We start from the raw sequence: 13,995 nt of genomic DNA on the forward strand, positions 1-13,995 counted from the left end.
TTTTTCCACTGGCGGTCGCTCCTCATCAAAGTAAATTCAGCATGTCCAGTGATGCCTAGATAGCCACCTGTCTCTCCTAAAGCCGTTCTTGTTTTGTTACTTCCATTGTGTACTAATGGAGTAAGCGCAGGTTATGATGTATGTTTTATGACCCCCAAAACACTGGGTCCCCCATATTAGCGTTACATACGTAGTAGAACCAGCTAGATAAAACTTAGTCTGGGTATGTCATAAGGCCTCCTAGAAGCCTCCTCCTGTCAGGCTGGAGCCATTTCCTGGGGAATTTATGCCACCACATGAAGTCTGTATTTTATTCCCATCACAAACCCACTGTCTTCTCCCATCCTGTTTAATACCTTTCCACCCACAAAAGCAGATATGTACCTGTGCACAGCGCACATTAGTAGCATCTAGCACAGCTGCTGTGTTTTCTCCATCTTAACCAGCGACTTTCTAAGCACTTGATCATCAAGGTTTACAGTCACGCAGTGATCAGTCAGATGAGAATCGTCTAACCTACGAATGGTCCGATGACCATGTGGAGAGGGGCTCCTGGAAATTTCTCCCCAAATGAGAACCTTTGTAGTGGAAGCAACCTAAAAAAAAAAAAGCAGAAATTTACTGCTACATTACTAGAATTCCGTTAAGTCACCAACAACTGATCCAGGTCATCATCACATCATATGACCAAAATATATACCAGTAATATACCAGTACCGTGCCACTCAGGGGGGCATGTTCCATTTGACTTTGTCAGGTTCTAGAAGCAAGGTTGGTATGGGCAAACATATGCCTTCACCATTTTGCGCATCTGGTATAATTATGCTAAGAAACTACATCATTCTCTGGCTGTGAGCCTTTCTTGAGTCCATCGGTGCAAGACTAGATTTCCCTTATTAGGTAACCCACTTATTCGTTTGCTTATTCTCATCTTCTATCTCTCCTTTTTTCTATTTAGCATTGATTTTAATCCAGTTTTCCACCTTTAGAAGGAATATCGGTTTCAGCCCCTGTGCTTTTTTACACACTGCCGACAGCAATGCCAGTTTAGCAAGTGTCTCTTGGTCTGTTCCCGTTCATGTTGAGACGGGTTACGTAGGTGCAGCACCTGTGCGAAATCTCAACCAGCTACATTTACTGTCAACCCCAGTTTTGCAAATGGGATCAGAATGTACGCATCCCAGCAGGCTTTAGGAATTCTGGCATGAACGTTTCAAGGTATAGCTATAGTTTCTTGCTTAGTGATTACTTCTGCTTCTGGCAACCACATCTGCAGCCCTGGTTTGTGAGCAACTGTATAAGGCAGGAAAACAGAAAATTGAGATAATGTGGGGCTCTCACTCTAAGAAGAGACCACACTCTGTCTGTGAGCATTATTCCTTCTCTGATAAACTTTCCTTCATCTACCTCTGGCTCGTTCTTGAATTCTTTCCTACGTGGAGCCAAGGACCCGCCCTCTCTCGATGGGCGAAGGGCTTCAGTCCCCACTCAGGGGGATTCACTCTGTCCTGCATCAACATTACCTAGTTTGCCAGGGTTTGATAAGTGAAAATTATAAAAATCTACTTATTTTCATGTCACTCAGCTTTTAGAGATCAGGGGTTCATCATTTTGTGGGCTTGATGTTTATGACGGCAAACTGTTCATTCCTTTTCAAATGACTTCATTATATCTCTGTTTTAATAGCTGTTTTCATTAATATAGATGGAAGCCAGAAATGCCCAAATGCTCTTGTGAAGACATAGTAAAAGTTATTCCTAATGAAATCTCAGAGTGATTTGCCAGGGGAATATTTTCATACCAGGCAACTAGCAGAACTGAGAGCAAATCCATGTGCGGTTGCACGAAGGTCAAGGAATGGGCATGTCGATTTTCAAACCGACTGAGGAGAACCAAGAAAAGAAGAAGGAAACAATATCACATGCTAGTATAGAGCACTTCACATTTCAAGGGAGACGAGAGGCTAGATTTAACGTGGGTTCATTGAAAGTAAGTAATTGGGCTCCGAGTATCAGATTAATTCTTGTCTGTGGGATCTCCTGCACCATCAGTCTACACGCTTCCCTTTCTTTAGGGAGTTATCTCTTGTAAGAACTCCCCCTTATCCTTACACGCCCCCTTTACTGGGTGTTTCATTTGGTGGTCTAAATCTTCCCTTCGGTCCTGTCTTCTGCCTTCTGACCACCCTGGTGTCTGTCCCATATGCCCCTGGCATGGCGTGACACGATTGATGACATGTGAGTATAATAAACTCTTTTTTCCTACACCTCTCCTTTGCCTCCTCTTGTGGCTGCACCTGACTGACCATCATACTTACAAAATACAAAGCATACATAGTCCTTTACTTGCAAAACTCGTTTCTTAATAGTGCCTTTGATGAGCAGAATATTTTATTTTGAAAACGGCCAATATTTATCAATTTTTCAGATTTTACGTGTGATTTTTGGATCACCTCTAAGAATCTCTGCCTACCCTGGGCCATGGAGAGATTCATGTAATTTATTTATAGAGTCTATATGGTTTATCAGTTTAGGCCTATAAAAGTCTATTTTCATGTGGCATTTATGAGAGCACAAGGCAGAAAATGCTACTTACAATGCTGTACAGAGCAGAGCCCCATATGACTCTTTGGTATCCCTCATGTTGTCCTGTCCTTGCGCAATGCTCTCCTCAGGGCACCCCTGACCTCTGCGTTCCTCAGGCTGTAGATCAGTGGGTTCAGCATTGGGTTGAAAAGGCTGTAAAACAGAGAAAGGATCTTCTGCTGCTCCTCAGGATGGCGGGACTTGGGGGCCATGTACGTGACGATGGCACTGCCAAAGAAGAGCCCGACCACACAGAGGTGGGAGGAACAGGTGGAGAAGGCCTTTCTGCGGCCGTCCCCAGACTGGATCCGCAGGATAGCAACGAGGATGCGTGTGTAGGACACCAGCACCAAGCTGAGGGGCCCCACTAGGATAAACACACAGGCCGCAAAGATGACAACTTGGTTGAGCCATGTGTCAGCACAGGCCAGCTTGAGGACAGATAGGATTTCACAGAAGAAGTGGTTGATTTCATGAGGGCCACAGAAGGGCAGCCTCAGGATGAGAACCACATGGACCAGAGCCAAGAGGAAGCTAAATATACAGGAAGTGACACCCAGGACTGTGCACACTCTCCAGCTCATGATGACAGAGTAATGCAGGGGATGGCAGATTGCCACAAACCGATCATATGACATCACCACCAAAATCAAGCACTCTGCGTGAGCAAAGGCCAAGTACAAATAAGTCTGCATAAGGCAAGGGACAAAGGAGATGGTTCTATTCTGACTCACAAGATTTGCCAGCATCTTGGGGACATTGCTGGAAGCATAGGACATGTCATCAATAGCCAGGTGTGAGAGGAAGAAGTACATTGGGGTGTGCAGTCTGGAATCTGAGTAGATGATCCCCAGGATGACTCCATTCCCCAGAAGGGTGAGGCCATAGAAGAGAGAGAAAAGTCCAAAGAGGAAAAACTCCAGTGCTGGATCCACCTGGAACCCCAGCAGAGTGACTTCTGTGATCCACGTCTGGTTGCCTCCCATGCTCCTGTGGAAGAGACAGACAGGTCCACAGCCAGGACAGCAATGTCAGAGCTGTAAGGCAATTGATACACAAAAAATATTTACTGGTTGTTACAATGTGGACACTTAGAAATGTATTACTTTGAATGGATTCTCTATAATTTATTTTTAGATATATTGTAAAAACCTAACTCTATATGCTCATATTCATCAGAAAAAAAATTCGTATAGATGGAATAATAGATATATATGTGTATATAGGGATAATAAAACATAAGATCACATAATATGATACTTTATTATATAGTCTACCTATCAGGATGCACACATATATACAGATATGCTGTTCTGGAGAATTCAGGTAGTCTTTCTTCCCTTCGAGATGACGCTGTGAGTCTAGATCATTAATGTAGTTAGATAAGATGACCCTGACAAAATGTCTGCAGTAATAGGTAGTTTTATTTCCTAGGCTTGTTTGCCTTCTTGGTCCAGGATATGACGTGATTAGGTTCTCCTGTTCTTTATCTGTTGCTTACTTACCCACCCACCTTCTCATTTGCTTTTTACCCACTTATTTCAGATTTGAAATCCCTTCTAAACAACATCTCAATTTTGTAGTACGTTTAAAATTTTGTAAGCCCTTCCTTTTTGACAGCTGACTAATATTTCCTAGAAGCATCTTCTGGTACATCTTTTCTATATCCAGTGTTTGTAGTTTTATTTTGAGAGTTTTATTCAAAAAAAAAGAGTGTTTTCAACACATGCACATAGCTTATTTTAAATTCAGTTGAACATGATGACATTTCTGCAGCCTTTTCAAGTATGAAACTCAAAAGGGGAAATAGATTTACATTAACAGTGAGTACATTTGAAGAGGACAGTTATATTATAACTGTATTTTGTTTGGGTGTTTTCTCTTTTCCTTTTTGTAACTTAATATAGAGACGAATCTCAGAGCTAATCTTATTTTCTGGTGATCTTTCGTTGTCATGATATCCTCCCACTTTGGCAACTCCCATTGCCATCAAATCTCCTGCAGACCTGCCTCATCGCCTGTTACCATGCTGACTGCCTACTGCTGTTCTGATGGATTCTGAGCAAGTGACAGGGGGTGGGTTCAGCTGGAGCATTAGCTGCGTAGTTCTTTCTAGAGAGAAACTCCTGGGAGGTGCCTAGGTCTATCGAGGAGAAGAGGAAGAAGGTCGTGAAAAGGCTGGATGGCACTATCACATCTAGAAACCATATGACCTAGTGCTGTCCCTTTACATGTTTTTTTCAGAAACAACCTGAGTATCTTTAAAATTAGGCTAAAGTTTCAAATCCAACAGACTATTTTTAAAAAATAATAATTTCAAAGTTTTCTTTTAGAAGAAAATTAGACCCTTAAATTCCTATTTTAAAATTGGGATTATATTATACAGACTGTTCTTAACTACTATTTTCACATAACATGAATATTTTATGTATTAAAATATTTTACAGATATTACTTAAAATTAGCTCAATATTCCATTATATCACAATTTAATTTCTTATTGTTGGAAATTTTTTATTCTTAGTTCTCTTATCTTTAGTAGCATTGAGGTTAATACTTTTCAAATTGAAATTTTATCCATACTCATGATTATTTCTTTAGGATATATTCTAAAAGTAAAATTGCAGGTACTAAAGATATAGACATTTCAAAGCTTTTGATGCCTATTGCCAGCTTCCCTGCAGAAAATTTGTACCAATTTCTTCTTCTGACAGTGTGTGAGAATCATGCCTCTTTCTCACATCAATACTAAATATTGTCAGTTATATCTTTTGTGAACTTGATAAGTGAATTAATTTTATACAATTTAAATTTATATTTCAACAATTTCTTAACATGGGTTCTTTGAGTGAATCATCTGTTCCAGCTTCTGCTCTAAGTTCTAGAGGGACAGTAGTGGATAAGGTAGACATATTCTGAAGGAGAGACAAATAATAAAAAAAAACGGTGGTGTATTTGTTGTCTGTGCCTCATATTTTCATTTCTGGGAGAATTTTCTCTACCCCTGATGCCAACACTTTGGGGTATAACTGCCTTTCTTGGTCCTCTAATTTATGATTTGTGAAACAAGAAAAAAGAACTATAGATGCCCTTTTCTGCTTTCTTTTTTGGTCATGGACATTTCCACTCCTTCAGGTTAAAGCCCACAGGAGTGTGTCTGTTCTGTCTGGTGATAGGGGTGGGCTAATGGCTTTCAATTTAGGGAGAAATTTTGTTAAAGATATAAACCATGTTTTCCAAAACCATATCAATAAAACATTCTTAATTTCTACCTGATTCCTATGTCTATTTCTCTGTTTTTTTTTCAGACTTGGAGCAAGGAAAGGTAATGGTTAATTACCACCCCTAAAACACCAGGAATACACACAAAAAAATAAAAAATTTGTTGATAGTAAAAAAGTACCATGAAAGAAATAAACATAATGACATAAAGCGACTTGGTTTGAAGGGGGTTTCATTAGATGGGACTATCAGGACAGGTTTCTCCAAAGCGAAGACACCTAGGCAGAATCTACACAATGAAGAGTTATCCACTCTGCCTACAGCCAAAGTGGACAGTGCCCTGCACAGGGAACAGTAAAGGCAAAATCCTCAGGCAGGAAAGAGTTGGTGAGTTTGGAGAACAGAAAGAAATCCAAAGGACCTGAAACATAGTGACCAAGAGGTTGTAAATATTTGTTGTAACCTTGGTAACATTCTCAAAATTTTGAAATTGATGTAAAAGTTTGATGGATTAAAATATTTGGCTACTTTTATTAAACAATACCATGCAGCCATTAAAAAGGACAATACTGGGGAGAATTCAAGATGGCGTAGAAGATAAAGGCTATACACGCCTCCTCTAGCGACCACACCAAAATTGTAACAAAACTACAGAGCAACCAGTAGGCGGAGTCACCAGAGGTCTGGCTAAACAGAAGCCCCACAACTAGGTCACCTCAAATAACAGGTCACCTCAAAACGGTAGGTGGGGCGGAGATGCAAAACAGCCCAGCTCCACAACCACAAGTGGTGACTGAGACTCAGGAGGGCTATCTTGGCTGCGGAGCCCCCTTCCCTACCTGAGGAGCGAGGGGTCCCTGGCCTCACACCAGGCTCCCCAGCCCAGAGCTCCAGTGCTGGGAGAGGAGTCCCCACAACCTCTCGCTGTGAAAACCAGTGGAAGTTTCCGCAGAGGGAGACGGAGGGCTGTGGGAAGTGGAAACCTTCCTCTTAAAGGGCCCATACCCAGTCGTACCCACTGACGGACTTGCTCACTCTGGGCTCCAGCACGGGGGCAGCTGCTTGAGGGGTGCCAGGGACACACAGGAAGGTGCTGAGCTGTCAGGCTTCAGAGCAAGGGCTGGAGGGGCGGTTTGCTCCTGGACAGAGGTGTAGGCAGAAGCTATTGTTCCTTTGTTGAGCCCTCCCCTCTTCCCATCCTGCAGATGCAGCCACCATCAACCTGGATAACACAAGTTACTCTGCCTCTACTAACGTGTGGGCCCACCAAAGCCGCTTCCAGTGGTTTATTCCATACAAACAGTCTCTCCTGGCTCCTGCTGTGAATTTTCATAAAATCCCTCAAAGGCTCACAAAACCCAAAGAAGCAGTTATCTGGCCTCAGTGTACCCTTACCTCTTGCTGAGCAGCCCCAAACCCTGCACTAGTGGCAGCTGGCCTCAGTTTTGGACTTGACCCTTCGAGGCACTTATAAGCCCAGCAGAGGCAACAGCCATATGCGGATTGTTTGGTTTCTATAACCAGGTGGCCCCAGAGGTGCATAGGCTGCAGCCGAACCTGGCCCACAGCTAGACTCCTCTCAGGTCTGTGCCAAGGGACCCCACAGCACACCTACTACATAAAGTCACTCTATTAAGACTGGGAGACTTGGGAGCCCTAATACATAGAAACGGACACAAGGAGGCAGCCAAAATGGGGAGACATTATCAGGGAAAAAACAAGATATTTCCATTTTGGAAAACTCCATGATGTAATACAGAACTAAAGCTGCACATTATTCCTGCTCCTTTTGGGAGTAATCCTCACAATGTTGTAACAGGAATGTCAAATCTGAGCATATTTTCTTAGAGCATCAAATGAGATCATTAAGCTACTGCCATTATGAAAAATAGTTAATCTTTGACAGGAAAGGGAAAATTGAAAACCCAATCTTATTTTTCTTTATAGATTTTTTTTCTGAATTGTCCTGATAAAGAAAAAGATCAAAATCTTCTATTGACTAAAAGTAGACATAGATCTTAAACCGGGTTGGAAATTAATGCCACATCCACCCAAACGTAAATGAGAGCATAAGCAAAGCAAAATTCTGTTGCGCAATCAAAAAAAAAATTACCTCTGTTGCTCAGAGAAGCACACTTCAATGCCTTTTTACTTTTCTTATCAGTTAACATAGCTTCTGAGGATTTCAAATTAAAAACCAAAAGAATGAAAAAAAAAACAAATTAAACTAGTATCTGTAAATGCAGAAACAGAAGTGACAGGAAATTTAGCTGTCATCTAGTCCAGGAGTCTTACTGCCAGTTTCTTAGGAAAACACTCTTAGAATTAGCCTGCTTACTAACAGAAATTGTATATCCCAAGCTCATAAAGCCTCCTCTTTCTCTAGATACTGCTCAAGTGATGTGTCCCAAATTTGGCCTCTGTGAATTCCCTATATCTATATTTCTGTTGTTGACCTACGTGCTTAGTAGTAGACACATGTGATCAGCATGCCATGAAGTTGCAAATTTGAGAGTTGTTTGCTCTCCTTCCGGTGAACTTATGTGTCTATGCCTACCTGTATTTGGTGTTTCTCTTAAAAGAAGGTGGCCATCTTAGACTGACTTCCTGCTATGAGTGGACCCTTCATTGGAGCTCCCAGGAAATAGCAGTAAATGAAGGTCTGTGAAATATCTTACAAAGTCAAATATTGTCAAATTAATGTATTTGAGATGATACACTTTTGACTTCTCATTAACAAATTTATTTTTAAATCCATGTAAGCTGAGTACAGTAAAAGTATATAAATTGAAATTCCGATTCGCAGATATATAAAATGGGAACTATCCACTTTTGTAGACAATATAAATCTAAAGACAGAATAGAATATGGCACTTTGTGGACACACCAAATTCTGTGTTAATAGGATCCCCTGGATGAAGCTGAATAGGAGGGCTCAGGGAGCTCTAATTCCCTGAAACTTTCAGAGACATGAACATTGTGTAAATGTTTAAGGCTCTTCTCAAATAAGCACATTCTGTCATCATGGAGAGTAAAGAACAAAAGTAATGAAAGAAAATTAGATAGTGACTTCAGAAAAAGTCCTATATGTATGTTTTTAGAGCTAATAAAGACACAGGAAGCTGGAAAGACAATCTCTTTTCGAGGATAGTTTTGAATGAGTCATAGGAGACATTGGGAAGTGAAATGTGACTAAGAGCTTGAGAGTAGGGACAGGCAGGCTGAATACAGGGCCTGTGGCCAGGGAAGCCTGTCTGGGCCTGAGATGGAATGCTGGGCGTGCACAGGGGGCTCACTGTGGTGTGTGCACGTGTAATCTACTGCCCCCAGGCCAGGGATGGAGGATAGCAGGCACATGGATGCTTCAGCTATCAAATATGCAAGTCGGTAGCTTTCTTTTCCCAAATGATTAGAATTGACTAATCAAAGTTCATAATTAAAACAATCTAGAATTACAGTTTTACATGTAATGTTTTTTTGGTAAGGTATTTCTAAAATAAACCAGCAGCCTAGAAAAAAATATTTCTAAATGGCAGGAATAGAGGCACATAGAATTCTTAGTGAAACAACTCATTTCATCTGATGCAAACTACAGACAAACAGTATGTAATCCTGGATGTAAATTGTATTTTTTTTTTTACAGTTTTGTAAGAAGGTCATGAGGAGACACCTCTATCTTGGTGGCTATCTACACACACTAATTGTTGATCAGCTCATTTGTGAGGACAGGGAAAGTGGAAAAATACAGCATAAAATGGAAACAATTTTTTTTTTAAATATTGGCATGGTATTGCATTTTGAGTTTCCAAGTTCAAGGAACCAGTTTGTTTTTGTTTTTTGATTCTCATCTGAGAAAACCCTGGAGCAGATACAACAGAGACAGATATCTGAAATGAAGATTTAAGTGCCCACTCTGGGTACACATTAAAGAAAGATCTTCAGTGCACAGAATAAGAGGGAAAGCTTCATGAATCCATTTCTATGTTCTTCATAGCATAAAGATTAGCAGGGACTGAAAAAAGCAAGATCTTTAAAGATGAAAGCAGCATGGTTAACAGCGTTGGTCAGACCATTATTCCAATCTCAATTATGCATGGTGAACTCTATGAACTTATTATTCTAAACTTCATTGTTTTCATATGTAAAATAGTGAAAACAGATGCCTAAAGGGCTATATGAAAAATAATATTGAAATTGGAATTGTATATATTGGGAGCTAAAGGGCTGATGTGAATGAATACCATTAAACTGGTAAACATTAAGAGTTAAATGTTAGTCGTTACTAATAGTATTAAAGAGACCACAAAATTTAAGGAGAATCCAAATCACTGAGATTAGAGAGCCAACAGAATCATGGTATAGTAAATTCTTTCAGATTTATCTTGCTTTTCTTTTTGGTTATTTTTGAGATTAAATTAAAAATATACAATTTTACTTTCGTTTCTATTAACGTTTTCATATAATGATTTTTTAAATTAAGTTTTAAAAGGAATATAAAGAAATGGAGGAATTTCTTAAAGTAATTTCACTCCTGCATTGAAGAAGAAAATACAGGATTTAAAACTCAAAAGGCAGTTCTGCTATGCCAAATATCCCAATGAGAGAGAGAGAGAGAGAGAGAGAGAGCGAGAGAGAGAGAGAGAGAGAAATCTTATGGAATGAAAGGGGGCCATATTTAAAATATTTAGCACTGACCCAAAGTAAAAGTTGCTATTGATCACTCCCAGTGAGAGCCCTGGCATTCTGGGGCAACACAGATTTGTTATTTTCGCACTTAGAACTTCTTCACCATCTCCAATAGTTACTTTGACACTTGGCTTGATCCTATCAAGGATTACAATTTAGAAAACAAACAACCATGGATTCCAAGCAGAACTGCCTGGATTAAAATCCCGGCTTTGCTACATACCAGCTTTATGACCTCCCTGTGCCTCTCTGTTCCTCAGTTTCCCTATCTGCAAAATGGGGTGACTAATAAACCCTACCTCATAGGACAGTTGAGAGAATCAAATGAATTAACTTATATAAGACACTTAATAAATACTTAAAGATATATTATTAAGTATTTGGAAACCATATTGAGAGTAACTTCTGGATCCAATAATCATGAGGAAACATGTCACATGCTTAGTATTCCTGTGCTAAAATAAGGACCCAAAAAGAGAATCCTTAGGCCAACAGATGCTGGCTTTTACTTGGAAGAGAATGTCATCTTTTTCCTGGACAAGTGAGAGATGGGTCGCATTTGGCCAGACAATGTTCCCACGAATTTGCAGGGACAGGCAGTTAGCAGGGTGAGGAAAGATCAGTCTCGGGACAAACAAACCACTTAGCTCTGACTGCAGGATTTTTTAAGTGTAGAAAGAGGCACCTGGGCCGTGTGGCTCCTGACGTTCTTTGTAGCCCTTTAGCCACATCATATCCACATGGGTGGTTAGCTGATTCCTCCTCTCCCAACACAGTCACAACAAAGTCATGAGCTGCCACGCGAGGACAATGAGGAGGGTCCTAGAGGGTCAGCATCATGGCCACACCATGGAGATATGTAGCTAGTGGTTCCTGGACATCCCTTCAGGATCTTGGTTATGAAAATGGAAGGCATTTTGTCACTGATGCTTAAAGCCAGTGATTGCATCCATCTTCCTTTTCCCATTTTCCATCTGCATACCCAGCCTCAGAGCTAATGAACCACTTTTTACTTACAGTGGTATCATCTGTGTTCTGTTCTTCAAACATGGCTCTGGGCTTAGAAGAAACCTCACAGAGAAGAAGGATGGGATTGATTCCCCTCTCTAATGGAGCCTCATCGGGAAGTAATACCCAGATACACAGCTCTAATCACAGACCTTTACAATAGACTTGCTTCTGTAAATGAAGCCTTTTTCTATCATTTGAACCCAACTCCCTCCCCACAGACACAAATAATGATTCAGGGGGCAGACCATGTGAAATTACATCTACTCACATTTTCCCCAGAGAGACTGAAAGACTCCTACTTTCCTATGGGCAAGTGAACCAATGAATGCATTTCCCATGTTTATTCATTGTGTTCTTTCAGTATCCCATGGGGCTTTCTGTGTGTTTGGGAGTTGTATGTGTATGTTTCTGTGGGCTTGGGATTGTGTGAGGCCAGAATGCCTCAAAACCACACAAGGCCATGACACAGAAAATAAAAAATTCAAGATTGTGTCATAAATTAATTTCTTTCAATACATATTTTATCAGTCTTAAAACTGCTCCACTCTAATTTCTCCTGTGTGACTGTAGAGGAGAGGCCATGATTACTTGATCTTTCATGGTGGGGGCCCCATGGACCCTGTAAAGACATCATTTAGGAGAAATAGATATCTCCCAATGGAGAAAATGTTATTGCCCAATAATCGCTGCATATGTCTCACAAATGCTTTTTGTTAAATTTATTGGGGTGACATTGGTTAATAAACTTATATAGGCTTCAAGTGTACAGTTCAATAATATGTCACACGTATATTTGCATCGTGTGTTTACCACCCAAAGTTAAGTTTCCTTCCACCACCTTTTATTTGACCCCCTTGACCCTTATCTCACAAATATTTTTGACATGGCAATTTAGATATACCTCTCAATTTTCTTTAGTTTTCCCTCCATTTATAATATCCCCAGATTTCTGAGCCACATTTGGGTTAAAGCCCACAGTTAAAATGAAAAATGAATGAATGAATCAATCAATCAATCTCTCTTTCTCTCTCTCTCCTCCCTCCTCCCTCCTTCTCTCCCTCAGTGATAACGTTTGATGACTGTAAAGTCCTTCCAGTTCTAACTTCCTAAGTGCACCTTAATCTAGTTCTCTAGACAATCTTATTTTTTAAAAACTGTGGTGGAAGGAGCACTTCAAAATAAAAGTAATATGTTCAATCTATTAGAAAGCAGAAAAAAATATATTTAAGCGGAGGCAAATTTGGGTTCTTAAAATAATCTGTGTTCAATGGAGCCTCAATCCACTTACCTCCTTATTCTCCAACACACACTCTCTATTTTACTCAGGTACTACTCTCTAACACTCCCACTCTTGAAAATCTTACTCCTGTTGTCAAGTTCAGTTTTATCCTTGAATTATCTATGTGACTTCAAACATAATGCCTATTCTTCAAAGCATTTAATGGAGCCTTGTTCAACTATCTCAACCAAAACTGTACTCCCTTCTCTGGTAAACTAAAAGCACTTATTACAACATCCTTTAAGGTTTTGTTTTGTTTTGTTTTTTTTACTTTTAGTATTCTTTTCATCTTTCCTATATTTTTCAAGCAAAACAAGATTATTACAGAAAAATAAATTTCACTCACCAGCACCTAGATAAAGCTAAGGATAATAATTTAGTGTATGTCCATTCAGATATGCATAATTCACATATTTCTTTTGATGAAGACATATAATGACATTTAACACAGCTTACTGTGGATACAAAGAAGTATGATTCATCTCTTTTTTTTCATTTCTAATCTTTGAAATGCTAAAGCAAAAACATTTACTCTTAAAAGTCTTAGACTTCTTGTGTTATTAATATTTATATTAATATTTTATATTTTAGTAAGCATAAATATTACAAAGCATACATTATTGATGGCCCTTTAATAAATAAAGGTTAATTTAGAGATAAAAATATTTGCAGATCACAATTAAATACAATACATACAGCTGCATCTAAATATTATTTTAATATTTTGCCACCTCTGAGACAGAAATTCCTCCTTCACAGGGCTTGAGTCCTTTTAGTTTTTTTAAAAGTTGACAGCACATAGAATTTCAATGAGATAGTTAAAAAAGATAAAATAAGCAATGCTGAGATATTAGAAGTGTTTGTGACTGTTTTCACTGTAACTTCTGTCAAGGTACACCTTTTTAACTGTATGATGCTATTGTCGGATGAGCTCCAACAAAACAGGGGAGTAAACCAAGAAAGTCGAAGACGTGATATTAATGAACTAAGGAGTCCAACACAGAATAAAGGCAGATGAAATTGCTAGGAAGCAACCAGTCCAAATAGAATAGAAATTTCCTGAGGGATGAATACATTATCTGAGATGACCACGGGGGACTGAAAGGTATAGAAAGCCTTAGCAATAGGCACAAAGAATCCAAACAGAGAGAAAAGTGGGTAATCAGTTAACATAACCTTTATTACTTGCAGCTAAGCATTAAATTGATACACT

The 13,995-nt window shown here is 39.6% G+C and overlaps 1 protein-coding gene across 8 annotated transcripts in view; it reads right to left on the reverse strand.

Annotated features, from left to right (window-relative positions):
• Positions 1-524: 524 nt before the first annotated feature.
• The window catches only part of LOC102894895 (olfactory receptor 2A14), a 311,951-nt gene continuing 298,480 nt past the window's right edge, over positions 525-13,995 (reverse strand). For 7 of the 8 annotated variants that reach the window (XM_025045874.1, XM_025045876.1, XM_025045873.1 and 4 more), the window contains 2 exons: positions 2,596-3,575; positions 525-596 (listed from right to left, as the gene is read on the reverse strand). In XM_025045874.1, the coding sequence (XP_024901642.1) occupies positions 2,639-3,571 (933 nt within the window). In that variant the 5' untranslated portion in view covers positions 3,572-3,575 and the 3' untranslated portion in view covers positions 525-596; positions 2,596-2,638. Of the gene's footprint in view, positions 597-2,595; positions 3,623-13,995 lie in introns of all 8 variants that reach the window. The other variant, XM_025045875.1, reaches the window with a different exon arrangement.

This window comes from Pteropus alecto, unplaced genomic scaffold, assembly GCF_000325575.1.
Source record: "Pteropus alecto unplaced genomic scaffold, ASM32557v1 scaffold22, whole genome shotgun sequence".
Lineage (NCBI taxonomy): Eukaryota > Metazoa > Chordata > Mammalia > Chiroptera > Pteropodidae > Pteropus > Pteropus alecto.